The sequence below is a fragment of the Panthera leo genome, chromosome B2 (genome assembly GCF_018350215.1).
Source record: "Panthera leo isolate Ple1 chromosome B2, P.leo_Ple1_pat1.1, whole genome shotgun sequence".
NCBI lineage: Eukaryota > Metazoa > Chordata > Mammalia > Carnivora > Felidae > Panthera > Panthera leo.
This window is the reverse complement of record NC_056683.1, coordinates 98025244-98047938: the sequence shown is the minus strand read 5'-3', so window position 1 is coordinate 98047938 and position 22695 is coordinate 98025244. Positions and strand designations below refer to the sequence as shown.

General features: G+C 44.2%; 1 protein-coding gene across 1 annotated transcript in view; it reads right to left on the bottom strand.

Moving 5' to 3' along the window:
- Positions 1–1673: 1673 nt before the first annotated feature.
- LOC122220259 (coiled-coil domain-containing protein 162-like) overlaps positions 1674–22695 on the bottom strand; it is an 82191-nt gene continuing 61169 nt past the window's right edge. The window contains exons 14-24 of the mRNA XM_042939538.1: positions 20890–21039; positions 19944–19997; positions 19137–19304; positions 17128–17280; positions 16213–16344; positions 15229–15381; positions 13350–13559; positions 9543–9663; positions 6360–6487; positions 3683–3804; positions 1674–1974 (exon numbers count right to left, since the gene is read on the bottom strand). Of these exons, the coding sequence (XP_042795472.1) occupies positions 1938–1974; positions 3683–3804; positions 6360–6487; positions 9543–9663; positions 13350–13559; positions 15229–15381; positions 16213–16344; positions 17128–17280; positions 19137–19304; positions 19944–19997; positions 20890–21039 (1428 nt within the window). The 3' untranslated portion in view covers positions 1674–1937. The remainder of the gene's footprint in view (positions 1975–3682; positions 3805–6359; positions 6488–9542; positions 9664–13349; positions 13560–15228; positions 15382–16212; positions 16345–17127; positions 17281–19136; positions 19305–19943; positions 19998–20889; positions 21040–22695) is intronic.

Below are 22695 nucleotides of genomic sequence, written 5' to 3'. Positions count from 1 at the left end.
AAAGGCATGGCAAATTAGGTCAATAACTGCATAACAAATACCAGGAGGATATTCATTTATCCCTGTAAGATACTACATCTGAGATAGCAGCTGCAATTGGGATCACTATCTGATTAAGGTGTGAACTTGATAGTCCCTAGTCATTTTCCAATATCCACCTATTTTCTGCACAGGCCAAAGTGGTGAGTTAAGTAGTGATGTGATAGGTATCATCACCTTTGCTTCCTTCAAGTTTTGATGGTGGCATTAATCTCTGCAGTTTCCCCAGGGATGTAATGTTGCTTCTAGTTTGCTTTCTTGACAGGGAAAGTTCCAGGGGCTTCCTATTATCCCTTCCTACTATAATGAGACTTCAACTCATGGGTTAGAGAACCAATATAAGAGTCCTTTCAGTTGTTAATTATGTCTGTTTCAATTATACATTCACAAACTGCAGACATAAAACCACTTGGTGGGTCCGTGGACCAACTGAGTCCACTGTAATTTGAACATGTGACTCCTTCTATTACATCACTGTAAGCCTTCAGTTTAGTGAGCCACAGTGTGTTTTGGGTTCCCAGGAATTAGAATTAATTTAGACGTAGTGTTTATTCTTCACCAAATGGTCTGGATGTTCTTCCTTTCTGATGAACAGTAACTCTAGCAAATGATGGAAGATCCCTTAGTAAAATGTTTGGAAGAAGATTTACAATGTACCTGCAGCAGTGGTATAGGGTCCTTTCTCAAGGGGGATCCAGCCTCCCCTGCAGGCAAGGGGCCCTGCTCTGTGAATTGACTTAGGTATGGAATCTGGGTGAGAGACTGTGACACTCCACTGTGCTGACTCAGGCCAGGCTTAGGCTACCAGAGTTTTTCCTCCTATATAGATGGAGTAGTATTCTAGTTGGCTGCCCATATGTTCTCATTTGGGGGAACACATTGACCAGCAAAAGATCTCTCTGTGCCAGGTCTGTAATCTGACTACTGAGATGTCCCTGCTGCCCTTTTTATAATAGACATACCCACCTTGTCCTTGGCAATTGCCTGCTGCTATTCTGGGATTGCATCCTGACCACTGAAATGAGAGAGCCCATCTCAACAGCAGTGAGAAATGACAGGACTGTGAATTCAACTGTCATTGTAATTCAGCATTCTGCACAATTAAAATGTGTGTTTCATTTTTAGCAGTATTACCCCTGTGACTACAAGAAATAGATTTTTTAAAAGGCTACTGTGGAAGCCTAAAGGACCAGTACTTGTCATTTTCTTCTTAAGTGCTGAAGTGCATCCAAAAAAGTCCATCCCACACCCCAGTATTTATGGTCATCATTACTGCCCTGAGAGTCAGTGTGGTAGCAATTTGGGCTCCCAAAGCACACACTTCAGTAGGTACTTTATCACAACCTACCGTGGATAACAGCTTGGTTAATTGTCATGCCACTGCATGCAAAGGATTACTAGCATTCCATTTCCTATTGTCAAGGAGCTCAGCACCATGTTCAAGCCCAAGGGTGCAACCAAACAAATCCCCAAATCCCACCTTTGTGAGTCTGTCCCCTAGGAACCCTCTACTACTGGTATCAGTTCTGTATTATTCATGGGCCAATTAGAAGACAGACACACACAGTAATCAAACTGAGGAAAGTTTAATATAAAGACTTATTAACTATAACAAGAGACTGAAGTAGTGGAAGGAATGGCTGATCAGTAATAAAGAGAGTTCTGAAGAATATAGGGAGAGCAGATATAGTGAGCAGCCATTACCCTCCAGGGCTGCCATCCATTGGAGAGGGTGTGACCTCCTTGGACAGGGTGTGACCACGGCTCACTGGATGGCAGAGAAGTTCACTGAGGCTGTGAAGCAGCCCTCACAAAAGGAGGGGCAGGAGGAGAAAGCCCTTCACGGAGGGCCTCTTGCCAATGGCATCCACCACGAAGCCGCATCCACTACGGAAACCTCATGCTGCAGAAGCCACACCCGCGGCAGGAGCCTGCCTAGAGAAGCACCCCAGAATCTGGAAAAGAAACCCTCCTCCAGTGTCCCTCCAGTACTCTCTACTGACAAAGCTTAATATCTTGTAGTTGGCGAAGAAGAAATATTTTCATGGTCCATATTAATTACATCACAGCAGACAAGGATGAATTTAGAGCTAAGAGCTCGTAAGTTGATAACTAGCACCATACCTTGTCATACTGAACTAAAAAAAATTTTTTGGGGGGGCGCCTGGGTAGCTCAGTCAGTTGGGCATCCGACTTCAGCTCAGGTCATGATCTCACAGTCTGTGAGTTCGAGCCCCGTGTTGGGCTCTGTGCTGACAGCTTGGAGCCTGGAGCCTGCTTCAGATTCTGTGTCTCCCTCTCTCTCTGCCCCTCCCCTGCTCATGCTCTGTCTCTCTCTGTCTCAAAAATAAATAAAAACATTAAACAAAATTATTTTTTCATTTTTTTAACCCTTTTAAAATTTATTTTTGGGAGACAGAGAAAGACAGAACATGAGTGGGGGAGGGGCAGAGAGCGAGGGAGACACAGAATCCGAAGCAGGCTCCAGGCTCTGAGCTATCAGCACAGAGCCTAATGTGGGGCTCAAGCCCATGAACCGTGAGATCGTGACCTGAGCCGAAGTCAGACACTTAACCGACTGAGCCACCCAGGCACCTGTCATGCTGAATTTTTAGCTTTGATATCAAAGTCATCAATCTTCCTTTTGGCTTTTGTTTTTCATGTTGTATTTCAGAAATACGTTTGTATATATGTCTGTGTGCGTGTGTGTGTGTGTGTGTGTGTGCATATATATCTGGAATCCATTCAGAATTCATTATGTATCGTGTAAGGTGATAATTTAATCTACTTCGAATAGACTCAACCTTCTCCTTAATTTGAAAAGCTACATATATCATGTATAAATTTATGTATGTAAATATTTCTCTGGCCTACTCTGTTCATTCATCTACCTATTTATTCCTTTACCCAAGATACATTTTCTTGTCTGAACAAAAAGACTTGGATTAGGACTTTACAAAAGTCTAAAGAGGGTTTTAGTATTTGTAGGAAGAATAAAAAAAAACTATTAAGAGAGGATGCTGTTCTTAAGTGAAACAAATAGCAATAAGTGCTTTGAAGTTTGTTTAGATGTATCTCTGTGCTGATTTTTCACTGTTAATAAATACTGCTTAGCAGCAATGACATCTCTCCTGGCTAACACACCTCGTCAGTAATCTAGAACCCATAATGTGAGGCTGCTTGTTGACCAAAGGCCCTAGGTTGTAGAAATGCAAATCAACTCTCCCGTCTTAGGACATAAGGCCAAATCCTACTTCACCTGGAACTTTTAGGATGTTATCATCTCAATCATTCCGTACTATATCTTCTGATACTGATAATAAAAATTAGATAAAGGTTTAGTGGAGGTTCGAATCATGTTTATTCATTCAGATGCTCAAAGAAATAAAACTTGGAGGGGCATCTGGGTGGCTCAGTTGCTTAAGCATCTGACTTTGGCCCAGGTCATGGTCTCGCAGTTTGTGGGTTTGAGCCTTGTGTCAGGCTCTGTGCTGACAGCTCGGAGCCTGGAGCCTGCTTTGGATTCTGTGTCTCCCTCTATCTCTGCCCCTCCCCTGCTCATGCTCTTTCTCTCACTGTCTCTAAAGAATAAACATTAAAAAAGAAAAAAGAAAGAAAGAAAACTTGGAGGGCATATGATTACCAGTTGGGTCCTTCTGGGATTATGGATGGAGCCGTGTGAACTTGAAAAGCTGAAAGGTGAACATTTTCTACCACATTGGGTAGAAAGACGTTGTCAACCCTTTTTTTGTGTTTAATAGGTACCTGAAATATAAAGATTAAATAGATATTGGAGATATCATTAAAAGTCACCATTACGACTAAGACTGAGATCATTGGTTCAGTCTGGGTTAGGCCATTTAGTGTGCCTTCTTATATTTGACACATGTCATAAAGTGAACTGGTCAAGAATTAGTCTATCAAAGGAAGCCTTTCCCAGCTAAGGAGAAAAAGATATCCCATATGTGGAGTAATCTAAAAATTCCTTAATATTTTATCATTTGTGTTAGTGCAGTGTTTTGTTTTGTTAAGAAAATCATTGGTGGTCTTACATTCCAGCCATGTATAAATTATTCTTCAATATGCATTTATTTGATTTGTCTCTTAGGCCTTAAGAAGTCAGAGCTTAGATAGATTTGAAGAGGCTCCAATTCTTTTGTGCCTTTCCTGGATCTTAGGTTTATTGCTTGGGGTTTCTATTCACATGCCAATGGGCCCACAAAACACTCCCTTATTTACTAGGGTTTATTCAGACCATCACCCTTCTGAATCTTTCAAATACAGTGGCTCTCCTCTGATGCATTTGGCTACTTAAGCAGCCTCTCAACCATGGCTGTGATTGCAGACCTCCCGCACAACAGCAACATTTGCTTTTGGGAGTGAAATGGGGATGGAGGGAGTCTTAAAAGCCCTTGTGGTTCCATACACATCAACTGAATATTGCTTCCTTTTGGAAAAGGCTTTTGCAGAAACAAATAGACATATACTAGAATCTTACCTTTTGGTGAAAGATGACTGCACAGAGACTGGTAAGTTGAGCCAGTGATGGGCATTAATAAGGTGGCCCTACTTGGTCAAGGATCTCAAATGCACATTCCTGACCTGTTTCTTCTCTTTCTGTGTATGACTCTTTAACTGCATGTTCAGAAATACTGCAGCAAATTTTTGGTCCAATAGCCAGACCATCAGCTGCAGAATTACACCCTCAAAAGAGACTTGAGAATGGCATATTTCTCTGACAGAATGATTAAATCTTTTCCTTTTAATTTTTCTCAAAGCAAGAGGGAAGAATTTTTTTTATTTTTATTTATTTTTTATATAATTTATTGTCAAATTGGTTTCCATACAACACCCAGTGCTCATCCCAAAAAGTGCCCTCCTCAATGCCCATCCCCCACTCTCCCCTCCCTCCCACCCCCCATCAACCCTCAGTTTGTTCTCAGTATTTAAGAGCCTCTTATGGTTTGCCTCCTAAGAGGGAAGGATTTTAAATGTGTTGACATGGAAATGTCTGGAGGGGATTCTGAAAAACAATTGGGCAAAGGTGTAATACTTATGCAGTAGAGGAGGGTGTAAATATTGTTTTACATACACTAAAAGCTGAAAAGTTAAAAGAAAATCTTCATATACATGCTATACCTGGACCTAATCTGTGTGCCAAGAATTTCTTTGGAGGGTAGATTTCTCACATGTTGTTGTTGTTCTTGTTAAGTTTATTTGTTTTTGAGAGACAGAGCAAGAGGGGGAGGGGCAGAGAGAAAGGGAGAGAGAGAATCCCAAGCTCTCAGGCTCCACCCCAATAACATGGAGCCCAATACGGAGCTTGAACCCATGAACTGTGAGAACTGCTAGTTAATTATTGTAGATGACTGAAGAAAAAGAAGAAATTCAGACACAGAACACAGCAAAGTGTGGACATTGACTTCCACATCCATTTATTTAAATAAACACTTTTTTTTAACTAGCAGCATCAGATCTCTTATCTGAGTTCCCTGGCACAGCAGAAAGTTTTAAAAACGTGTGAGAAATGGGGCACCTGAGTGGTTCAGTCAGTTGAGTGTCTGATTCTTGATTTTGGCTCAGGTTCAATCTCACAGTTCCTGGGTTCAAACCTGAGCTGAAATCAGGAGTCACTTGTTGGGATAAGCACTGGGTGTTGTATGTGAATGATGAATCTCGGGAGTCTATCTCTGAAGCCAAGAACACACTGTATACACTGTATGTTAGCTAACTTGACAATAAAACATATTTAAAAATAAATAAATAAATGTAATTGAGTAAGTGCTTTTGAGCTGAATTGTTTCGACATCAGAATTCTATTATTGAGGAGTAGCATTGGCAAGATGGCAAAGTAGGAAACCCTGCACCATCCTTCTTCCCACAAACACATCGATTTGGCAACAATTCATGGACAAAGCCTTTTTAGGAGAAATCCAGAATTTTATTATCTAGACCCAAGTATCTAGATAACAGCCAGGTATGTAATGTTTCTTAATGTTTATTTATTTTTTAGAGAGACAGAGACAGAGAGACAGAGAGACAGAGCATGAGCAGGGGAGGGGCAGAGACAGAGGGAGACACAGAATCCAAAACAAGCCCCAGGCTCTGAGCTGTCAGCACAGAGCCCAAAGCAGGGCTCAAATCCACAAACCACGAGATCATGACCTGAGCCGAAGTTGGATGCTTAACGGACTGAGCCACCCAGGTGCCCTGATATATAATTTTTTAATGTAAGTTTGAAAAAACCTAACCTAAAACCATAATTTCATATTTACATTTTTCATTGTTTCACATATATAATCAAATTTATCTTTACTTACAGTTTCTGGCCTTTGAATCCTTCTTGTTGTTTTACTGCTCATAAGATTAGTCTTTAAAAGGTGTTGCTGGGAGTATCTGAATGATGTGGAAGCAGAACTCAGGGAGTACTGAGCCCGAGATATAAGTCCTATAATGTTGAAAACGTTAAATTATATCTCTGGTTGCAATATATGGGCCTAGATTTAATCCACAAAATTTTAGAAAAGCTTGAAATGGGCATCTAATCCAACTTTGTCAATTTTGAATGAAGATGTCAAAATCTGCATGGAATCTTTTGCCTGTGGGTCTCATGACCAAGTGAAAGAGAAGGACATGATAGGTGACTTGGACTATGGTGGGTAGGAGTGGACAGACTTAGGGATATTCAAGTTAATAGGACTTGGTAATTAACTGGACTTACAGGGTGACAAAGTATAGCTCCCAGATTCCTGGCTCAACCAACTGGGTAGATGTTTAATTTTAGTTTAGGGTGGATTTTGTGATCCTGGTATGTATATACTCAATAATAATGGTTGTTTACAAGATTAGAAGGGTAGTTGGGTAGGAAATATGAGTATATATAGAGAAAGCAGATAAATAATAGTTCAGAGTCCCTGAAAAGCTAGGAGCAAATGGGATCTCGAGCATTGGGACTGGCCCAGGGAAGAAACGGGCACATTTTCCATTTTACCAGAAGGGACCAAGAAGCAGCTGAGTACCTAATGTAGGTGGGCTGGGGTCAAAAAATAGAGGGGTTTCCCATGTGATGGCTTTAAAAAAATTTTTTTTAAACGTTTATTTATTTATTTTGAGAGACAGCATGAGCAGGGGAGGGACAGAGAGAGAGAGGGAATCCCAAGCAATCTCCACGCTGTCAGCGCAGAGCCCCATGTGGGGCTCGAACCCACAAACCCTGAGATCATAACCTGAGTGGAAATCAAGAGTCAGATGCTTAACCGACTGAGCCACCCAGCCATCTCTGCCACATGATGGCTTTTAAAGGCTCTGTGAAACTGGAGGTAAAGTGTTGGCTGGGGAGGAGGACAGCGTCTGAGGATCTGAAGAGGCCAGGAAGATACAAAATAGTTTCTGGGAAGAGAAGAGAGTGAGCTGACCCATCTTCAGCTCCAGGGGAGGGACATGTGAGCAGGGCTTAAATCCACCAAGCATCTTAGTCTCTGGCTTCCGTGATTTGTTCAAATTCGGGCATATGACCTGAGTCAGGCCAGTCAGGGGCTGATCCTTTTTAATTGTCCCATCTCTACACTCACTCCTGCCATGTGAGCTGGAACAGAGGATGGAAGGGACAGCAGTGGCAGTCATCTCGCTTCCCGAGGGGTTACTTCCACTTCCCTTCTGCTCCCAGCATTCTTGGAGCCCAGAGGGGCAGACAGAGGAGTCAGGCCCCGGGGAAGTATTTCAGACCTGGATCAAGCAAACTGAAGCTGCTCTACCTCTGAACATTTCACAGTTTTGTCAGCCAAGTGATTTCATTTTTTTTCCTTAAGCATTTTAAGACTAACTGCACTAGAGCATATTACAGTTCCTCAAGAGGTGCAAGATCCTAAGGGGACACCATGCTAATGCCAAGTAAGGAGAGCTTGCTCCTTAAGTCTGCCTTTGCTTCTGATGCTTCTGATGCAGAGAGCAGGGTGGCTGCTGCTACCACCGCGACAGAAAGGAGAGACCTCGGTCACTTCATGATTTCATCTGGACAACAGCTGAGAAAGGAGTGGGAATGACTGACTTCTACCTTGTCACATTAATAGTATAGCTGTCCTCTTGGAGTGCTGGGCAAAATAGACAGGTGCAACCCAGTCCTTCCCCTCCAATGAGTCACTGCAGTGGGGGACAGGTGGGGGCTGGGGCTTAGGAGAAACTTCTAGCTCTGCTTCCTGGGAAAGAGACTTCTCTTTCACTCCTGCCACATCACCAGTCTTGGGAATTAGGGTTCTGCCCCACCCTGCACCTGTCTCATGCCTCACTCTGCTTCTCCTTCATAAATGTGCAGGTGTTGGAGGACATGGAGGGCAGTTTGAAAGGACACGTTAACCCAAAAAGAGGTTAAAAAGATGCTTGGCTGGGGCGTCTGGATGGCTTAGCTAGCAGAGCAGGAGACTCTTGATCTCAGGGTCCTGAGTTCAACTCCCACATTGGGTATAGGGCTTACTTAAAAAAAAAAAAAAAAGGGTGCTTAGCTGGGCTGGAGACAGAGGGGCAAGGGATAGACAGGAAAATCCCATGGAGTGTGGAGAGGAGAGTTCAAGGTGCAGAACTGCTCAGCGTCAGTGGCCAAAATAGGGCCCTTGAGTACTTTTGATGCTCTTCCTCTTTGGACAGCACAGCTGGGGTGGGAAACCTCCCCCCGTGGTCAGGGCCCAGGCAATAGGCACAGAGGCAGAGGGGAGAGCCCTGGGCTTTACCAGCGAGCCCAGCCCTGCTCTCAGCAAACCCAAAGTAACTCCATCTTTGTTTGCTTGATCTTTGACACTGATCTTTCTGTTTGTGAAAGATCTTATATATTCAACTGGTAAAGAGCCAAAAGCAAACATAAAGGACACACAAGTATGAAAGTGTCAAAGTATAGTAACCACATTTGCAGTTATTCAGTCCTGGTTATTGATATTTGATGATATTTTTGATAGTCAGATCTAGAAAAGAACTCGGAATTAATTTCATCCTCAACTTATAGGGAAGGAAGCCAGTTTAGAGACATCCTGGGTTTGGCCTCTGCTCTATGCTACATTGCCCAGAGGGTTATCTTGATTGCCATTTGCATAGCACTCCTCAAGCCCCCAGCACCCAAGAATCATAATATATTTATAAATAACACTTGAGAAACGTGGTCATTGATGTCCCAAGACATTAAGATGCTTCAAAATATAGTAAAGTACCCAGTGTTCTTTAAGTGGTACATTACACCCTCCTGAGACCAGTTTTTATGACTGAAATCTTTTAGGATTGGATGTCAGTACTCCAAGGTGACTGGAGTCACCTTTCTACTAAAGTAGAAAGTTATGACTGCAAATCAGAATTAAGTTTTATTCATTCATGTATCATTCATTCATTCATTCATTCAACAGACATCATGGAGCACCTATGCAATAACCACTGGGTTGTTATGGCTGGCCCATGAGACCCTCCTTCAATTCAGACCCCAGACCCTGGGGGTTTGTTCTAGCTAGAGTAGGGGACATGCTTACCGCCTGGTGAGCTCATCTGGACAGACAATCGCTCAGCGTCATTAAGCTGACTTTGTAGCTCTTCTATGCGCTGGAAAGCATCCAGCTTCACACTGCGTTCCTGGACAAGCCGGCTTCTCAGCTGAGGGGAAAAGTGCTTAGGAAGCAGAGATGCTTTTTTGGTGCACACTTTAGTTCCTGGGGTTACTAGGAGAGTGTGGGTCCAGGCCACCCCAGGAATATAAATCTTCACACAGTCCTGGTCAGGCTGAACTCAGCCTTCTGAAAATCAAGAGCTCCAAGAAGGCCGAGAACTTAAACCAAAGATGAGCAGAGGCAGCCCCTGCACCCCCTTATTACCTTATGATAGCCAGGAGTTTACTCACAAAATTTATATCCTTTATGTTTATTTCACCAGAGGGGAGGGGAAGAGAAGAGATGGAGAAGGGCCCTCGTTCACAGAGGACCTTGTAGGCCAAGCCACAAAACTACTCCAAGGACAGGAGGAAGTCTCTGGACAGTTTCAAGCAAAGGAAAGACTTGATCTTTCTTCCAGATCTCTGTGCTCAGCTCAGTGCAGCTCATCATCTGCAGGGATGCCCTGAGCACCATCTCCCTGGCCTTATATAAGGCCCATACTCAGAGGCGAGCTTTTGTCTTTAATGTTTTTTATTTACTTTGAGAGAGAGAGAGAGAGAGAGAGAGAGAGAATGAGAGCATGAGTCGGGGAGGGGCAGAGAGAGGGAGAAAGAGAATTCCAAGTAGTCTCCACACTGTCAGCATGTTCAGTCCCGCTAACAGTGAGATCATGACCTGAACACAGATCAAGAGCTGAATGCTCTACCGACCGAGCCATCCAGGTGCCCCAGAGAGGTGATCTTTGTGTTTATCTGGGTGGCTCTCTGCTAGCACAGCTGACCCACGTGGCCGGATCCAAGGTGCTCCTCATCTGAATAGACAGGAGGTGTCTTCTTTTGAAATTTATTTTTATTTGTATAAATATAAATGGATATAGATGATAAAAAGTAATTGAATTATAAAAATTATTCAGAAGTATAAAAAAGCAATATGATTCTAATGATATCATAAAATTATAAAGTATAAAAAGGCAATAATTGTAAAAAAGTCAGAATAGTAGGGTGGATCTAATAGTGCTCCCCCATTCATGTCCACCTGGAACGTCAAAATGTGACCTTACTTAGAAATAGTCTTTGCAGATGTAACTAAGTTATGACGAAGTCCTACTGGATTAAGAGTGGGCCTTACGTACAATGACTGATGCTTTTATACGAGGAAAGGGTACAGACACACAGAGGGGCACATAGGGAGAAGGCCATCGGATGAGGAAGGCAGACATTGGAGTGCTGAAGCCACCAGCCAAGGAATGTCAAGGACTACAGGCAGCCACCACAAGCCAGAAGAGAGGCATAGAACAGACTCTTCCTCAGAGCCCCCAGGAAGAGCCAACATCTTGATTTCAGGCTTCTGGGCTCCTGAACTGTGAGAGAATAAATCTCTGTTGTATTAAGCCATCTAGTTTGTGGCAATTTGTTACAGTAGCCCCAGCAAGCTAATCCACAGGCTAATCTCAAAAATTCAGCACACTCTTGTCTGCATAGACCCAACCAGAAGGCCTGTGAGGTTTTGACGCTATAACCTACAGGCTCATCCTACAAAAGTTAAAGGGGCAGTTTCTTGTGCGTGCAGATGCTCTCAAGTGTACTGTAACTGTCAGTAGAAGATCAGATCCCCAGAGTTAGGAAAACTTCCTAATACAAATTAGGCCCAAGGTGCCTCTATGCACTGCAGGGATTGGTGTAGGCTCCTCGATCCCCATAGACAGGAACCATATCAAGACTTATCAAACTATATCAAACCATATCAAGAAAAACATTATCAAGACCTCTGAGCCAGGCTGGGGCTAAACCAATTGGAAAAATATTAACAAAGGAAGGAAACATGCTTAGTAAGGACCTTGTGTTGTGTTAGGACCTTAAAAAGGACCCCACCCCACATCACAGATGTGCCTGAGATCCCACAACCAATCCAGGTCAGTCTGTTTCCAAAAGTGTTCACCTTCATATTCCCAGCCAAAAGACATACAGTTAATATTTATCAAGAGCTGTGTATTAGTTTCTGATCTTAGTGCTTCATCTGAATTACCTTAATCCTCCTAAAAATCACGTGAAATGAGTATATCGTTCTCCGCTGTACCAACGAGAAGACTACAGCACATAGAGACCACAGATCTAGCCTAAAGTTATGCAGTGGAAGGCCCTGGAGTGTGAATCAGGAAGTCTGACTCTAGAGCATCCCCAGGAACAGGAGGTAGGCAAGGACATTCATGCTCTCCAAGGTCAGAGAGTCAAAATCTGCCCTCAGAATTGGAGGTTGGAGATGGACTAAAGAAGTCACTGTAGGCCATAGGGGCTCTTGCTGGCTGAAGGTGGATTGCTAGTTGGTGAGAAGTGAGACCATAAGCCCAGGGGACAGGAGCTGCTAGCAGAGGTGGAGGGCGGTTTAGAAACAGCCAGTGATCGTTTTTACATATATACACTAAAGACATGTATTTGTTGAGAGAAGCCTCAAAATGTTTTTGACTGCTTTTAGAATCTCTGCCGTTAGACAAAAATTAGCTATTAACTAGAGAGATGAACTCCTTATTTTTGTGCTGGTTTCTAGAAAAGCCTAATTTGAAAGATAAATATGTGACACCAAATGTTTCTAAGGATTCAAGTCATATTTTCGTTTATTTTTCATGAAATAAATGTGAAATTCTAATTTTTCTTTTATTCTAAGGCTACTCATTTTCTCTCCATTTCTCCAAAAATATTTTCTCTAGCATTGCCTCAATTCAATTTTTAGCCTTTTTAAAATTTTGTCCTTTGTTTTTGCAGACTTCTCCCCATTGATTTCCTCCTTGAAACACTTGGCCAATGATTTAATTTTTTTTAACTTTTTAAATGTTTTTATTTATTTTTGAGAGAGAGAGAGAGAGAGAGAGTAGGAGAGGGGCAGAGAGAGAGGGAGACACAGAATCTGAAGCAGGCTTCAGGCTCTGAGTTGTCAGGACAGAGCCCGACATGGGACTTGAACTCACGAGCTGTGAGATCATGACCTGAGACGAAGTCAGATGCTTAACCAACTGAGCCACCCAGGCGCCCCGGCCAATCATTTAATTTAACTTTCCAACTTCTCTTTCCTAATATCTGGTGAACGAAGTGATTTATTCCTTCAGTGAATACATGAGAAGTACCTGCTCTGGAAGGTGCTATTTCTTTTGCCTTCTGTATTGGATTACATTCTGTGCTCTCCTGTGTTGGAACCTGCATTAATCCACATCTACATCTATCGTTTCCTCCTCTTTTTTTTTTTTTTTTCTTTTCTTGCTGTAGGGGTATATTTAACAAAAATATATTGTGTCTGGAAATCACTTTTGCCTTTCCTTTTTGTCTCTAAAGTTCCAGAAACACCTTGAATAAAATCCTCTTATAATAGCTTCCATAATGCTTGCTGCTTTTCCAGATTACCGTTGGAATTTTCTAAAGGATTCCCTAGCTCAGAAATTGTAGCCAGATGGAAACATGTTTCCCACATGGGTTCTAAAGGTGCCAAGATTCTGGGCCTTGAGGCAGTCAAACCGTCCTCTCTCACCATAGGCAACCTGAGCATCACCCAACATGGGCAGAAATATTTCCGTTTTCCTGTGGGCCTAGAAATGACAAAGGTGGAGGACACCAGAGGCAGGGAGAATGCCAGAAGAATGCCAGCTCTGGCTGGTGCACCCCGATTGGCTTTCGAGTGGCTGCTACCTCCCACGGGAGTTACCTGTCGGAGTTCTGTCTGAGTTCTCTTCTGCTGAAGCCGGCCCAGTTTCGAAGCCCTCTCTGCCTCTTCAGTAAGGAGCTGCAGGTGCTGGTCCTTTTGCCGCACATCTTCCAAGAGCTTCTCCATGCCGGAGGCCTTCATTAGATCCAGCTGCTGCCTGTGGCGAGCTTCCTCGGTCACTCTGTGTTGCAGCTCTCTCAGCAATTGAGCCTGTGGCAGGAAAAGGCCAAAGGAAATGAAGAAGGCAGAGTCTTTCTTCTCACCAAAAGGTGGGGAAGAAGTTGCCCAGCACAATAGCCAACCCCTCCAGTAGGGCCCAGGGGCGCAACTCTGTGGAATATTCCCGGGCTCAGGGTAATAGAGGCTGGCCTTTCTGTTTGGGCTAGCAGGCAGCAAGACTATCAGGATCTAGGCCAGCTCGGCCTGGACTGTAAGCCCTGAGGCAACAGTCAGGGGGAGAACAAAGGAAACAAAGAGCAAAAGCCAGGCAAGTGGTAATGCCACTGTACAGGTCAAGAAATTTGGTCTTTTAATGCCCAAACTTGATGATAGTATGTATGTTACTTAACTTATTAATCACATATTTATATCTACCACAAACTACATTTGCCTTGTCATTGAGCATTTATCATGACATAGCTGGGAAGGGTTTGCCTGGGGAGAAAGGAGTGATGTAATACAAAGCAGTGAGTGGAGAAGGGAGGTTCTAATCTTGCCTCTGTTTTGACTTCCAAAATAGCTTTGGGGAAGCCAGGTTCCAGATGGTTAATGAAGGAAAAGCGTAGTGATAATTTGGTTCTGTTTTGAAATTTTTCTAATCAGTAGCACCATAAGTACCAGATGTCCAATCCTCAATTATAATACTAATAATATTTGTATGGTGATGTTACAGTTTACATAATTATACTCCATTCTTCACCTGGTGCACAATAACAGAGGATGTCAGGTCCAAAAGGAACAAATTATATGTCGTGTTTTAAATATGCCCAGCTTTCCCAGACTCTTATTTAAACTCAACTCTTCTCTTTCTAAACCTAGGGTCTTTCTGGGGTACCTGGGGGGCTCAGCCAGTTAAGCATCTGACTCTTGGTTTCAGCTCAGGTCGTGATCTCACAGTTCGTGGATTTGAGCCCTGCATCAGGCTCTGTGCTGACAGCAGGGAGCCTGCTTGGGATTCTCTCTCTCTCTCTCTCTCTCTCTCTCTCCTCTTTCTCTCTCAATAAACAAATAAACTTAAAAAAAGATACAAAACTGTTAAAAGAAATAAAAATAAGAAAACTAAACCTAGGGTCTTTCTGCTTCATTCATGCTTGGAGAGCTGGCCCAGTTATTAGAGCTTAAACTTGGAAACACCTTCATTGTGGTGCCCACCCCTTATTGAGCAGCAGTGACTTCTGAAATTATGACTTAGTATGGGTGGATCATCAGGAAAGAATACAAGACTCTGTTTGGGGAATAATACTGATGGCTAGGCCACACTCCACGTGCAGAAGGTCACTATCGATGGAAAGCGTGCTTGGAGATGAAAGGACTGGGCTAAAGGCAGAGACCTACATCCCAAGATGCCCTCTAGGCAAAAAGATCCTCTAAGAAACACATACACATACACACTACACACCGAAGAACGATCTTTTGTAAGGGTGGTATTTCACCATCTTAGCCAACTTTTGGCCACTCTCCTTGGTGTCTAGGGCTAGAAAGGATGTAGAAGCGAAGCTGAGGTCTGGGCCATCTTTCTCTGGCAGTGCCTCCTGCTTGGCCTCAGCTGTGGAGTCCCGGTGACTGCTGCAGGAGGCAGGGTGCTGCTTCCAGGGCCACAGTCAGCTTTGCAGAGCGAGCTCAAAGGGAGGGAGGAAGAGGGGTTCTGGTGTTCAGATACCTGGTTATCCTGCTGCTTGCGCATCCTGGTGTTGGCGGCCTGAGCCCCGGCCAGGGCCTGCCGTAGCACCCCTAACTGCTGATGAAATAAAACCGCTTCTTGTTCTGCCATCAGCTTGATGCTCAAACACTCTTTTTTACTTTGCATGGCTTCCTGTGAACACCCCCAAACACAGTAAGATAGGAAATAAGTTTCCTTTCCATAGTTTTCATTTCAGAAGAGACTCTAAACCACTTCATTATCCATCATTTTTAAAAAGTTCCGGTAGAGGGGTACTTGGGTGGCTCAGTTGGCTCAGGCATGATCTCACGGTTTGTGAGTTCGAGCCTCAGGTCAGGCTCACTGTTGTCATTGTCCGAGCCCACTTCAGATCCTCTGTCTCCCTCTCTCTCTGCCCCTCCCTGACTCATGTTCTTGTTCTCTGTCTCTCTTAAAAATAAACATTAAAAAAAAAAAACCACTCCTGGTAGAAACAAGCTCTAGTCGCCTTCTCTGTGTCCTCACTGAAGAACAGTGTGGCAGAGCAAATAGGGACTTTCAGAAACACTAAGTGAAAGTTTCCAAACCACTATTTTTATGTGCTTTGGTTCCAATTTGCCTTGAAGCCGATTTTCCACTTATTTTGTTACTCCATTTTCCTCAGATAATCATGTCTGAAAACTCAAAGATTTACGGTGTTTGGATGAAGCTGCCTCAAACCCTCGGGATGTCCTCCCTCCATTTTTCCCCTTTTCTCGTGCTAGACTCTCTGTTCTCCCATTTGCTTCTTTGCCATTGGCTTCTGGCTCTTTCCTATTTCTCTGGGGGCTCTGACATTCAGTCACTTCCCTGGAAAACTCCCCGACTGTTGACTGTGAGATCCGTTAAGATGGTTGGTCTTGCCAACACCAGGGCAAGACCAGCCCCCCAGGTCAGCCAGCCCCCCACCTCATCAGTCACTCCCTGCTGTGCGGGGTGGGCGGGCCTCCCTCTCCTAACACTCACCTTCTCTGCCCTGTTCAGCTGGCCCTGGAAGCGAGCCCGCTGCACAGCCAACCTCCAGTGGCCCAGGCTCCTCACTTTGCACACCAGGGCAGACAGGCGGCAGTTGTCTTGCTCCAAGGCACGCAGCTGCTCCTGCTGAGAAAGGCTTACTTTCAGAAAAGTCTGCCCCCATGAGAAGGGCACAGATGCTAACATCAGAGACAGGCCTTGGGGCACCTGGGTAGCTCAGCCTTTTTTTTTTTTTTTTTTTTTCTGATGTTTATTTATTTATTTTGAAAGAGAGTGAGAGTGCAAGTGGGGGAGGGGCAGAGAGAGGAGAGAGAGAATCCTATTCCACACTGTCAGTGCAGGCTCCACACTGTCAGTGCAGAGCCCTGGGGCGGGATGGAGAGGCTTGATATCACAAACTGTGAGATCATGACCTGACTGGAAATGTGGAAATCAAGAGTCGAAGAGTCGGGTGCTTAACCGACTGAGACACCCAGGTGCCCCAAGGGTCTGACTCTTGGTTTTGGCTCAGGTCACGATCTCACAGTCTGTGAGTTTGAGCCCCGTGTCAGGCTCTGTGCTGGCAGTGAAGAGCCTGCCTGGGATTCTCTCTCCCTCTCTCTCTGCCCCTCCCCCACTCACATATTTTTTTTTCTCTGTCTCTCTGTCTCTGTCTCTCTGTCTCTCTCTGTCTCTGTCTCTCTCTCACACACACACACACACAAAATAAATAAAAACTTTAAAAAGAAAAAAAGAAACGTGCCTTCCAGAAGATAACACAAGTGTGCTGTGAGCCCTGGTGCCCTTTTAAAATGTCTGATGCAATGCTTTCTCAGGGAAACCAGACTGGAATGCATATAGAGTGAGCGGTAGGGTCAGATGCTGAGATGAAATGCTGATATCCTATCGCTAAATGAAATCACGTACTTTGGCTGGGTTTTCTTTCATTCCTTCATCAGGTCTGGCAGAGCCCCATTTTTTCTTTAGGGCCTTCATATTGTCAATCCCTTCTGTTCTTACTTCGCCAATGAGCTCACACACTTTCTGGATCAAATTCATCTGATTCTCATCCAGTTTTTCCTGCAAATTGCAGACTCAAGTTCAGGAAGGACAGTAGAGGAAGAGTCATTTTGCCTTCTAAAAGCTAACTTTCAGAAATGATTTCACATGAAAAAAAAATCATCCACCCAATTATTCTATCAGGTATTATCTGGAAGTCTCCGTATCAGCCCCCTTTACTATTGTCTTCAGTCCACAGGGCTTCATCAGATGGACCCTACACATCTTAGAGCCTAAGTTACCAGATGCCAAGTTAAGTTGAATGGATAGAAGAGTGGAAGGTCACAGGTGGAAAACTGAGTCACTCCTCCTCCCCCAAAGGGTTACTTGAGAATTTGAACCTAGGGGTTTTTGCAATCAGGTTGACTCAGCAGAATCTGACCAGATAAAACACTATATAGATGAGCCACTAATGAGGAACTACATTAAAAATACAGTAGAGGAAGGAATCAGGCTGGCTACTTTCCCATTTCGGTTTTAGCAGAAGTCTCATTATGAAATAGTCTGTTCTGAATGGCTTGTGGATAACAGCTTTTGGTGGAACAGCTTGATCATTGCTAAGTACAACTACAGACCCAGCATCCTCTGGTGAAGGGTAGAGTTGGGTGTCCTCTCATCTCTGAACCACTTCCCTGGAGAGGAAAGCAGGAAGATAGTGCCCAGCTGGGCAGCCATGGCAGGAAGTCTGGCTCCTGGCCACACAGAGAAAGCTTCCCCACCTACTTAGGAGTCTGGGGTAGAACAGAGAGTCTCTGCTTCAGGTGGCCTGCAGAACTAGGTTAGCCTGGGAGAAGTAGAGAATCCACTTTCTGTCTAGGAATCTGGCATAAGTTAAAAAAAAAATTAAGAAATTTTTCAATAATTTCATTCCTGGAAGATGACTTAGCAATTCCAGACTTCACTGTCTGTTCTCCTGCAATACCAGGCCCAATGCGTTTTGGTTTCGATTCTTTAATATTTGTAAGCACTTGTGTTTTATGGACCCTTCATAAGTGAGGAGGAATCTCTGGTCCTCTCTGGAATGACCAGGCCAAGGCAGAGCTCTGGTGGAAGCTCCTGTCAATGTAACAACTTCAGGGACCCAGAATCCTCCAGGAGAGACAGCGAAGTAAGGACCCACTGGGGGCTGGCTCTGGGAAACATCCACTAGCAAGAGAGGGGGCGGGTTTGTAGTGAAATTCACAATTTTGGGGCAGCTGGACCAGGCTCTGTGATGGCCCATTTTAGGCATGGGGCCTCCATCTTATAGCTCTTCAGACATCATAAGAAAGTGACAGGCTTCTACAGTGCCGTGGGCACACAGGCACCCCATTGCTCCTTTTCTGGATGGACCTTCACTTACAGGTCAGCAGCTGCCCGACACTGGACGTGAGAGAAAGACTGGTGGGCATTTGAAGGCCAGAAAAAAATCACTGACAGCTAATTCAAATTCTGAATCTGTCCAGTAAGCTTTCAGGAGGTGCCAGTTGCTACCTACACCAGGGTCTGTCCTGGCTTAGGGCATTGCACTCTCCTGCTTGGATGGTCACACTCAGTAGACAAACAGTGATATTAACCATTGGGGGTTTTGGAGAAGACACCCCCACCTGTCCTTCACAGCAATCAGATGGCAACAATGGCCCTTGGCAGCAAGTGAGGAAAACAGCAAATAACTAAATTACCTAAAATTTAGTGTCTATCATGGTAAAATAATGAGAACCCATCATTGACCCCTCTCTGCAGTGAACACTCAGAGCCAGAGAATTCTTGGGCCCAACAGGCTCTGGTTACCACAAAGCCCATTCTGTCATTGTGACCACTCTGTGTTCAGTGGCTGTGGAGGTCATTAACACTTGGCTCTCACAGGACTGCCCAGACGTCCGACACAGGTCACTTACTTTTATGTCTAAACATGTCACAAACAGAGCCTGAACTAATGCTTCATATTCTTCTTGTACTTCTTTTCTAATCTTCTCTTTGAGATTCAGATTTTCTTCTTCCAAATCTGTGAGTCGAGCTCTCAGAGCAGTGATTTCCATGATCATATTATGACTGAGCTCTGCAACCTAACAGCACAAATATTGTTTAATGGAAAATAACTCAAAAATTCCAAACTGTCACTACAAAATAGTTCTTTGCATATCAGCGTCAAATTTGCTCTTCTACCTTGAAGCTGATGAAAGAGGTGAACATCCTGTTGTACAAATATGGATGGCAGAATTGAAGGTTGGTTTATGGGTCTCAGAACAGTGCCAGACATATAATAAGTATTCAATAAATGGTTGCCTATTATATGAGGGCATATATATAAGTGTTCCCAGAAGAGGCACATTTAAGCACTTTTTAATCGGATAAAATACTTCCGCTCTCTTGGTCTCCATTTGCAAATTGGCCTTTCTTGACACCTCAGCCTCAATACCTCTTGTGTGGGGAAAAAGTCCTCTGCCCCAACCCAAAAACTAGCAAGAAAAATATAAGTCAAAGCAATACAAAAAACAAAAACCACCAAAAAGCTAAGAAAAAGAAAGCCCTTATTGCTTAAAAAGTGAAAACACACTCCTTAGGTGTTTCTGCAGTGGATCTTCATTGATGGGACTTCTACAGGGCACAAGAAAATAATGCTAGGAAGTTTCCTGTCTTCCTACTGCTGAGACTGTGGATCTGTGAGGTGGAGAAGAGAAACTTTTTGGTAATAACTAACCTACCTGACCAGCGTTGTCTTCAGGAGGACCCGAACCTCTTCGTATAAGATCTAATTCCTGAAGAGGAGAAAAGAATGTACAACAAAACTCAACCATTTGTTCTTCCAATCATGGCTCAGTTCAGGACACCATGCTCCAGACACTTCCCATTTGTGTTAATGGAGCTTCATTTTGAGCTCCTCAAGCTCCACCTGGAGTCAGGACTGTGCTTGTAGTCCCATCGGACTTTAGGATGCCCAACATGAGATCTAAACGCAGCATGAACTTCCGGGTGTCCACACTAATGCAGAAGACTTGGCTATGTGGATAAGCCAAACTGGGGGTAAGGCCAAGACTCGCTTGATATTTGAATGCTTCATTTGATTTTTTTTTTTCAGGCTTTTGCACTTTTCTTAGGTGAAAAGTAAAATTACACCAAACCTCTGAAGCAATCCATTTTAAAACGGTGTGCAATTAGGACAGGAGAAGTGACCCTTTGGGTCCCACCAGTGGGACATCATTTTAAGGAAGTCTCATTAATGAGACCCGTGAAGTGCATCCTGAAGACAGAGTTTATTCAAGGATCCTGGCTTCTAGGCTAGACCATGGACAGCACAAGGTACTTTGGGGTTGCTTAGGTGGGAAGGTCAGTTATGCATCTTCCCTGGGGGAGCGACGGGGGTGCGGGGGTGGGGTGGTGACCTGCTCCTTTGTCGCTAACTTTTCATATTCTCCACTAGACGCCTCCAAAGCACACAACCCAGTGTTTCTGAGCCATCACTCTTGCAGCTGATAATACCAGAGCCCAAGAAAATGAGCCAGTGAGAAGAGACATTGGAGAGTACCAATCATTCTCAGTTCTTGCATAAGAACACCTCCCCTAGCCTCTGTTCTATTCTCTTTGGAGTGACTCCCAGGCTTTCCTATCCACACCTTCCCCATCACACTTCCTGTCTCTCTGGGAACGTACTTGTTCTTTCTGGCAGAGCTTCTGCCTAGCATGCTCCAACACATGCTCATAATACATGGAGTAGCTCTCGAAGTTGCTGCGTTCTCTTGCCATCACTTCACAACCCAGGGAAAGGAGGCAGGCCTCAAGGTGCTCTTTCCTGAAAGTGATCTGAAAAGGAAGGGGCATCATTCACAGCAGCTCCAGCAGGACAGCCTCACTGTGCCAGGGCTCATGGCACACGTTGCCTTGGCTCACAGACCCATGTCTAGTTCTCCTCCATAGAAAACATGGGCTCTACCCTTCCAAGTCTCTCTTTCAAGTCTGCTCTTAGTATTTGCAGGGCAGGGACAAGAGTACATATGGAGGCCCACCTGCCACATACCTAAGTATTCTAGATGCTTAAAGGTTGGAAATCAAACTAACAAACTATTAATTCTCCTACTTTGAAAAATAGATCTTCAAAATTGTTTGGAAGGCCAGGCTTGGACTACTCTGTGTTCTATGCTGAAATGTGGTGATGTGGAGTGAACTGGTCACCAACCTAGAGTTTGCAGCATGACACCCTTCTCTTTCTACCTCTGGCTTCACATCATACTGTAGATGGCCCTCACATGCATGTAAATGGACAGTCAGCTGTCTATGCCTCTACACAGCCACCCTGGACTACTCCTTAGACCAGGGTATGCACACTGGCAGTAAGGTCCACTCTCCCTCTGGGGAGCAGGATCTGGGGACTTTCCAGGGAGAATTCCAGGGTCTCAGGTACCTGAAGTGTGGTCTAGAAGGAGGGCCAGGGATCTGAGTGGGCATGTCCACTTGGCTGTAGGTATTTCTTACCCTGTGAGGAAGAGTGAAAGGAGAAGAACCAGAGGGGCTCTCTGAAGTATGAGCACCTGGCAGGGACCCCTCTAGCTGTGATTGAAGGGTCATACTGCTCATTCTCTTGGCAGTCCCATTTCTTCCCCTTTCTCTAAGAAATTGGGCATCCTTTTGAAGAGATAACCATTAAGGAAAAGAAGAAAAGTCCACCCCTCCAAGGCAAGGTTAGATTTAATCTGTGGAGAGAAATGGGAACCAATATGTAGAAGATAGGACCAACCTACCTTGACTAGGGCCTGCATGTCTATGAGTGTTTTTGTGTGTCTCTATGTGTCTGTATCAGTGAGTGCATCTGGGGTGCATTTAAGGATATGATTGTGCATCTGTGTCTGTATGCATTAGTGTATATGTGTATGTGTATCTATGTCTCTCATGTATGTCTCTGTGAATGTCTATATATATTTCTGTGTCTATGTGTGACCCTTTGTGTGTATCACTGAGTGTATCTGGGGGTCTTTGGGGGCCCAATCCAAGACCCAGCCTGCAGGCTTACATGAGCTTTATCTGTGATACTTCAGGGTCACGAGGGCTCCAGGCCTCGTGGCAGTCTGCCACAGAAGCTAAGCTGTCCTTCTGGGGTGGGTCCTGTGGCCCAGTGAGCCCCAGTTCATGGTCCTATCAGTGCAACCTCAGTGTCCCCACTGACTTTCAGAGAAAGAGCAGCCAGACTTTGTCAAGGCAAGTTATTGAGGCAAACTTGCAGAGATGGAAAATAGTGATAAAATGCAGTACTGATGGAGGGAAACAGCCTGCTCACCACTGCTGATGGCAAGGGTGATCAATGTGGCATTCTGGAGGGCAGACTAGCTGTATCTGTGAAAAGATTTTAAAATGTTCATGCCCTTTGGCTCAGTAATTCCTCTTCTAGAACTTTATCTTTAGGGGATGATAAAAGCGATACACAAAAATATATGTAAACAGATGTCCTTGATCTTTCTAACAGAA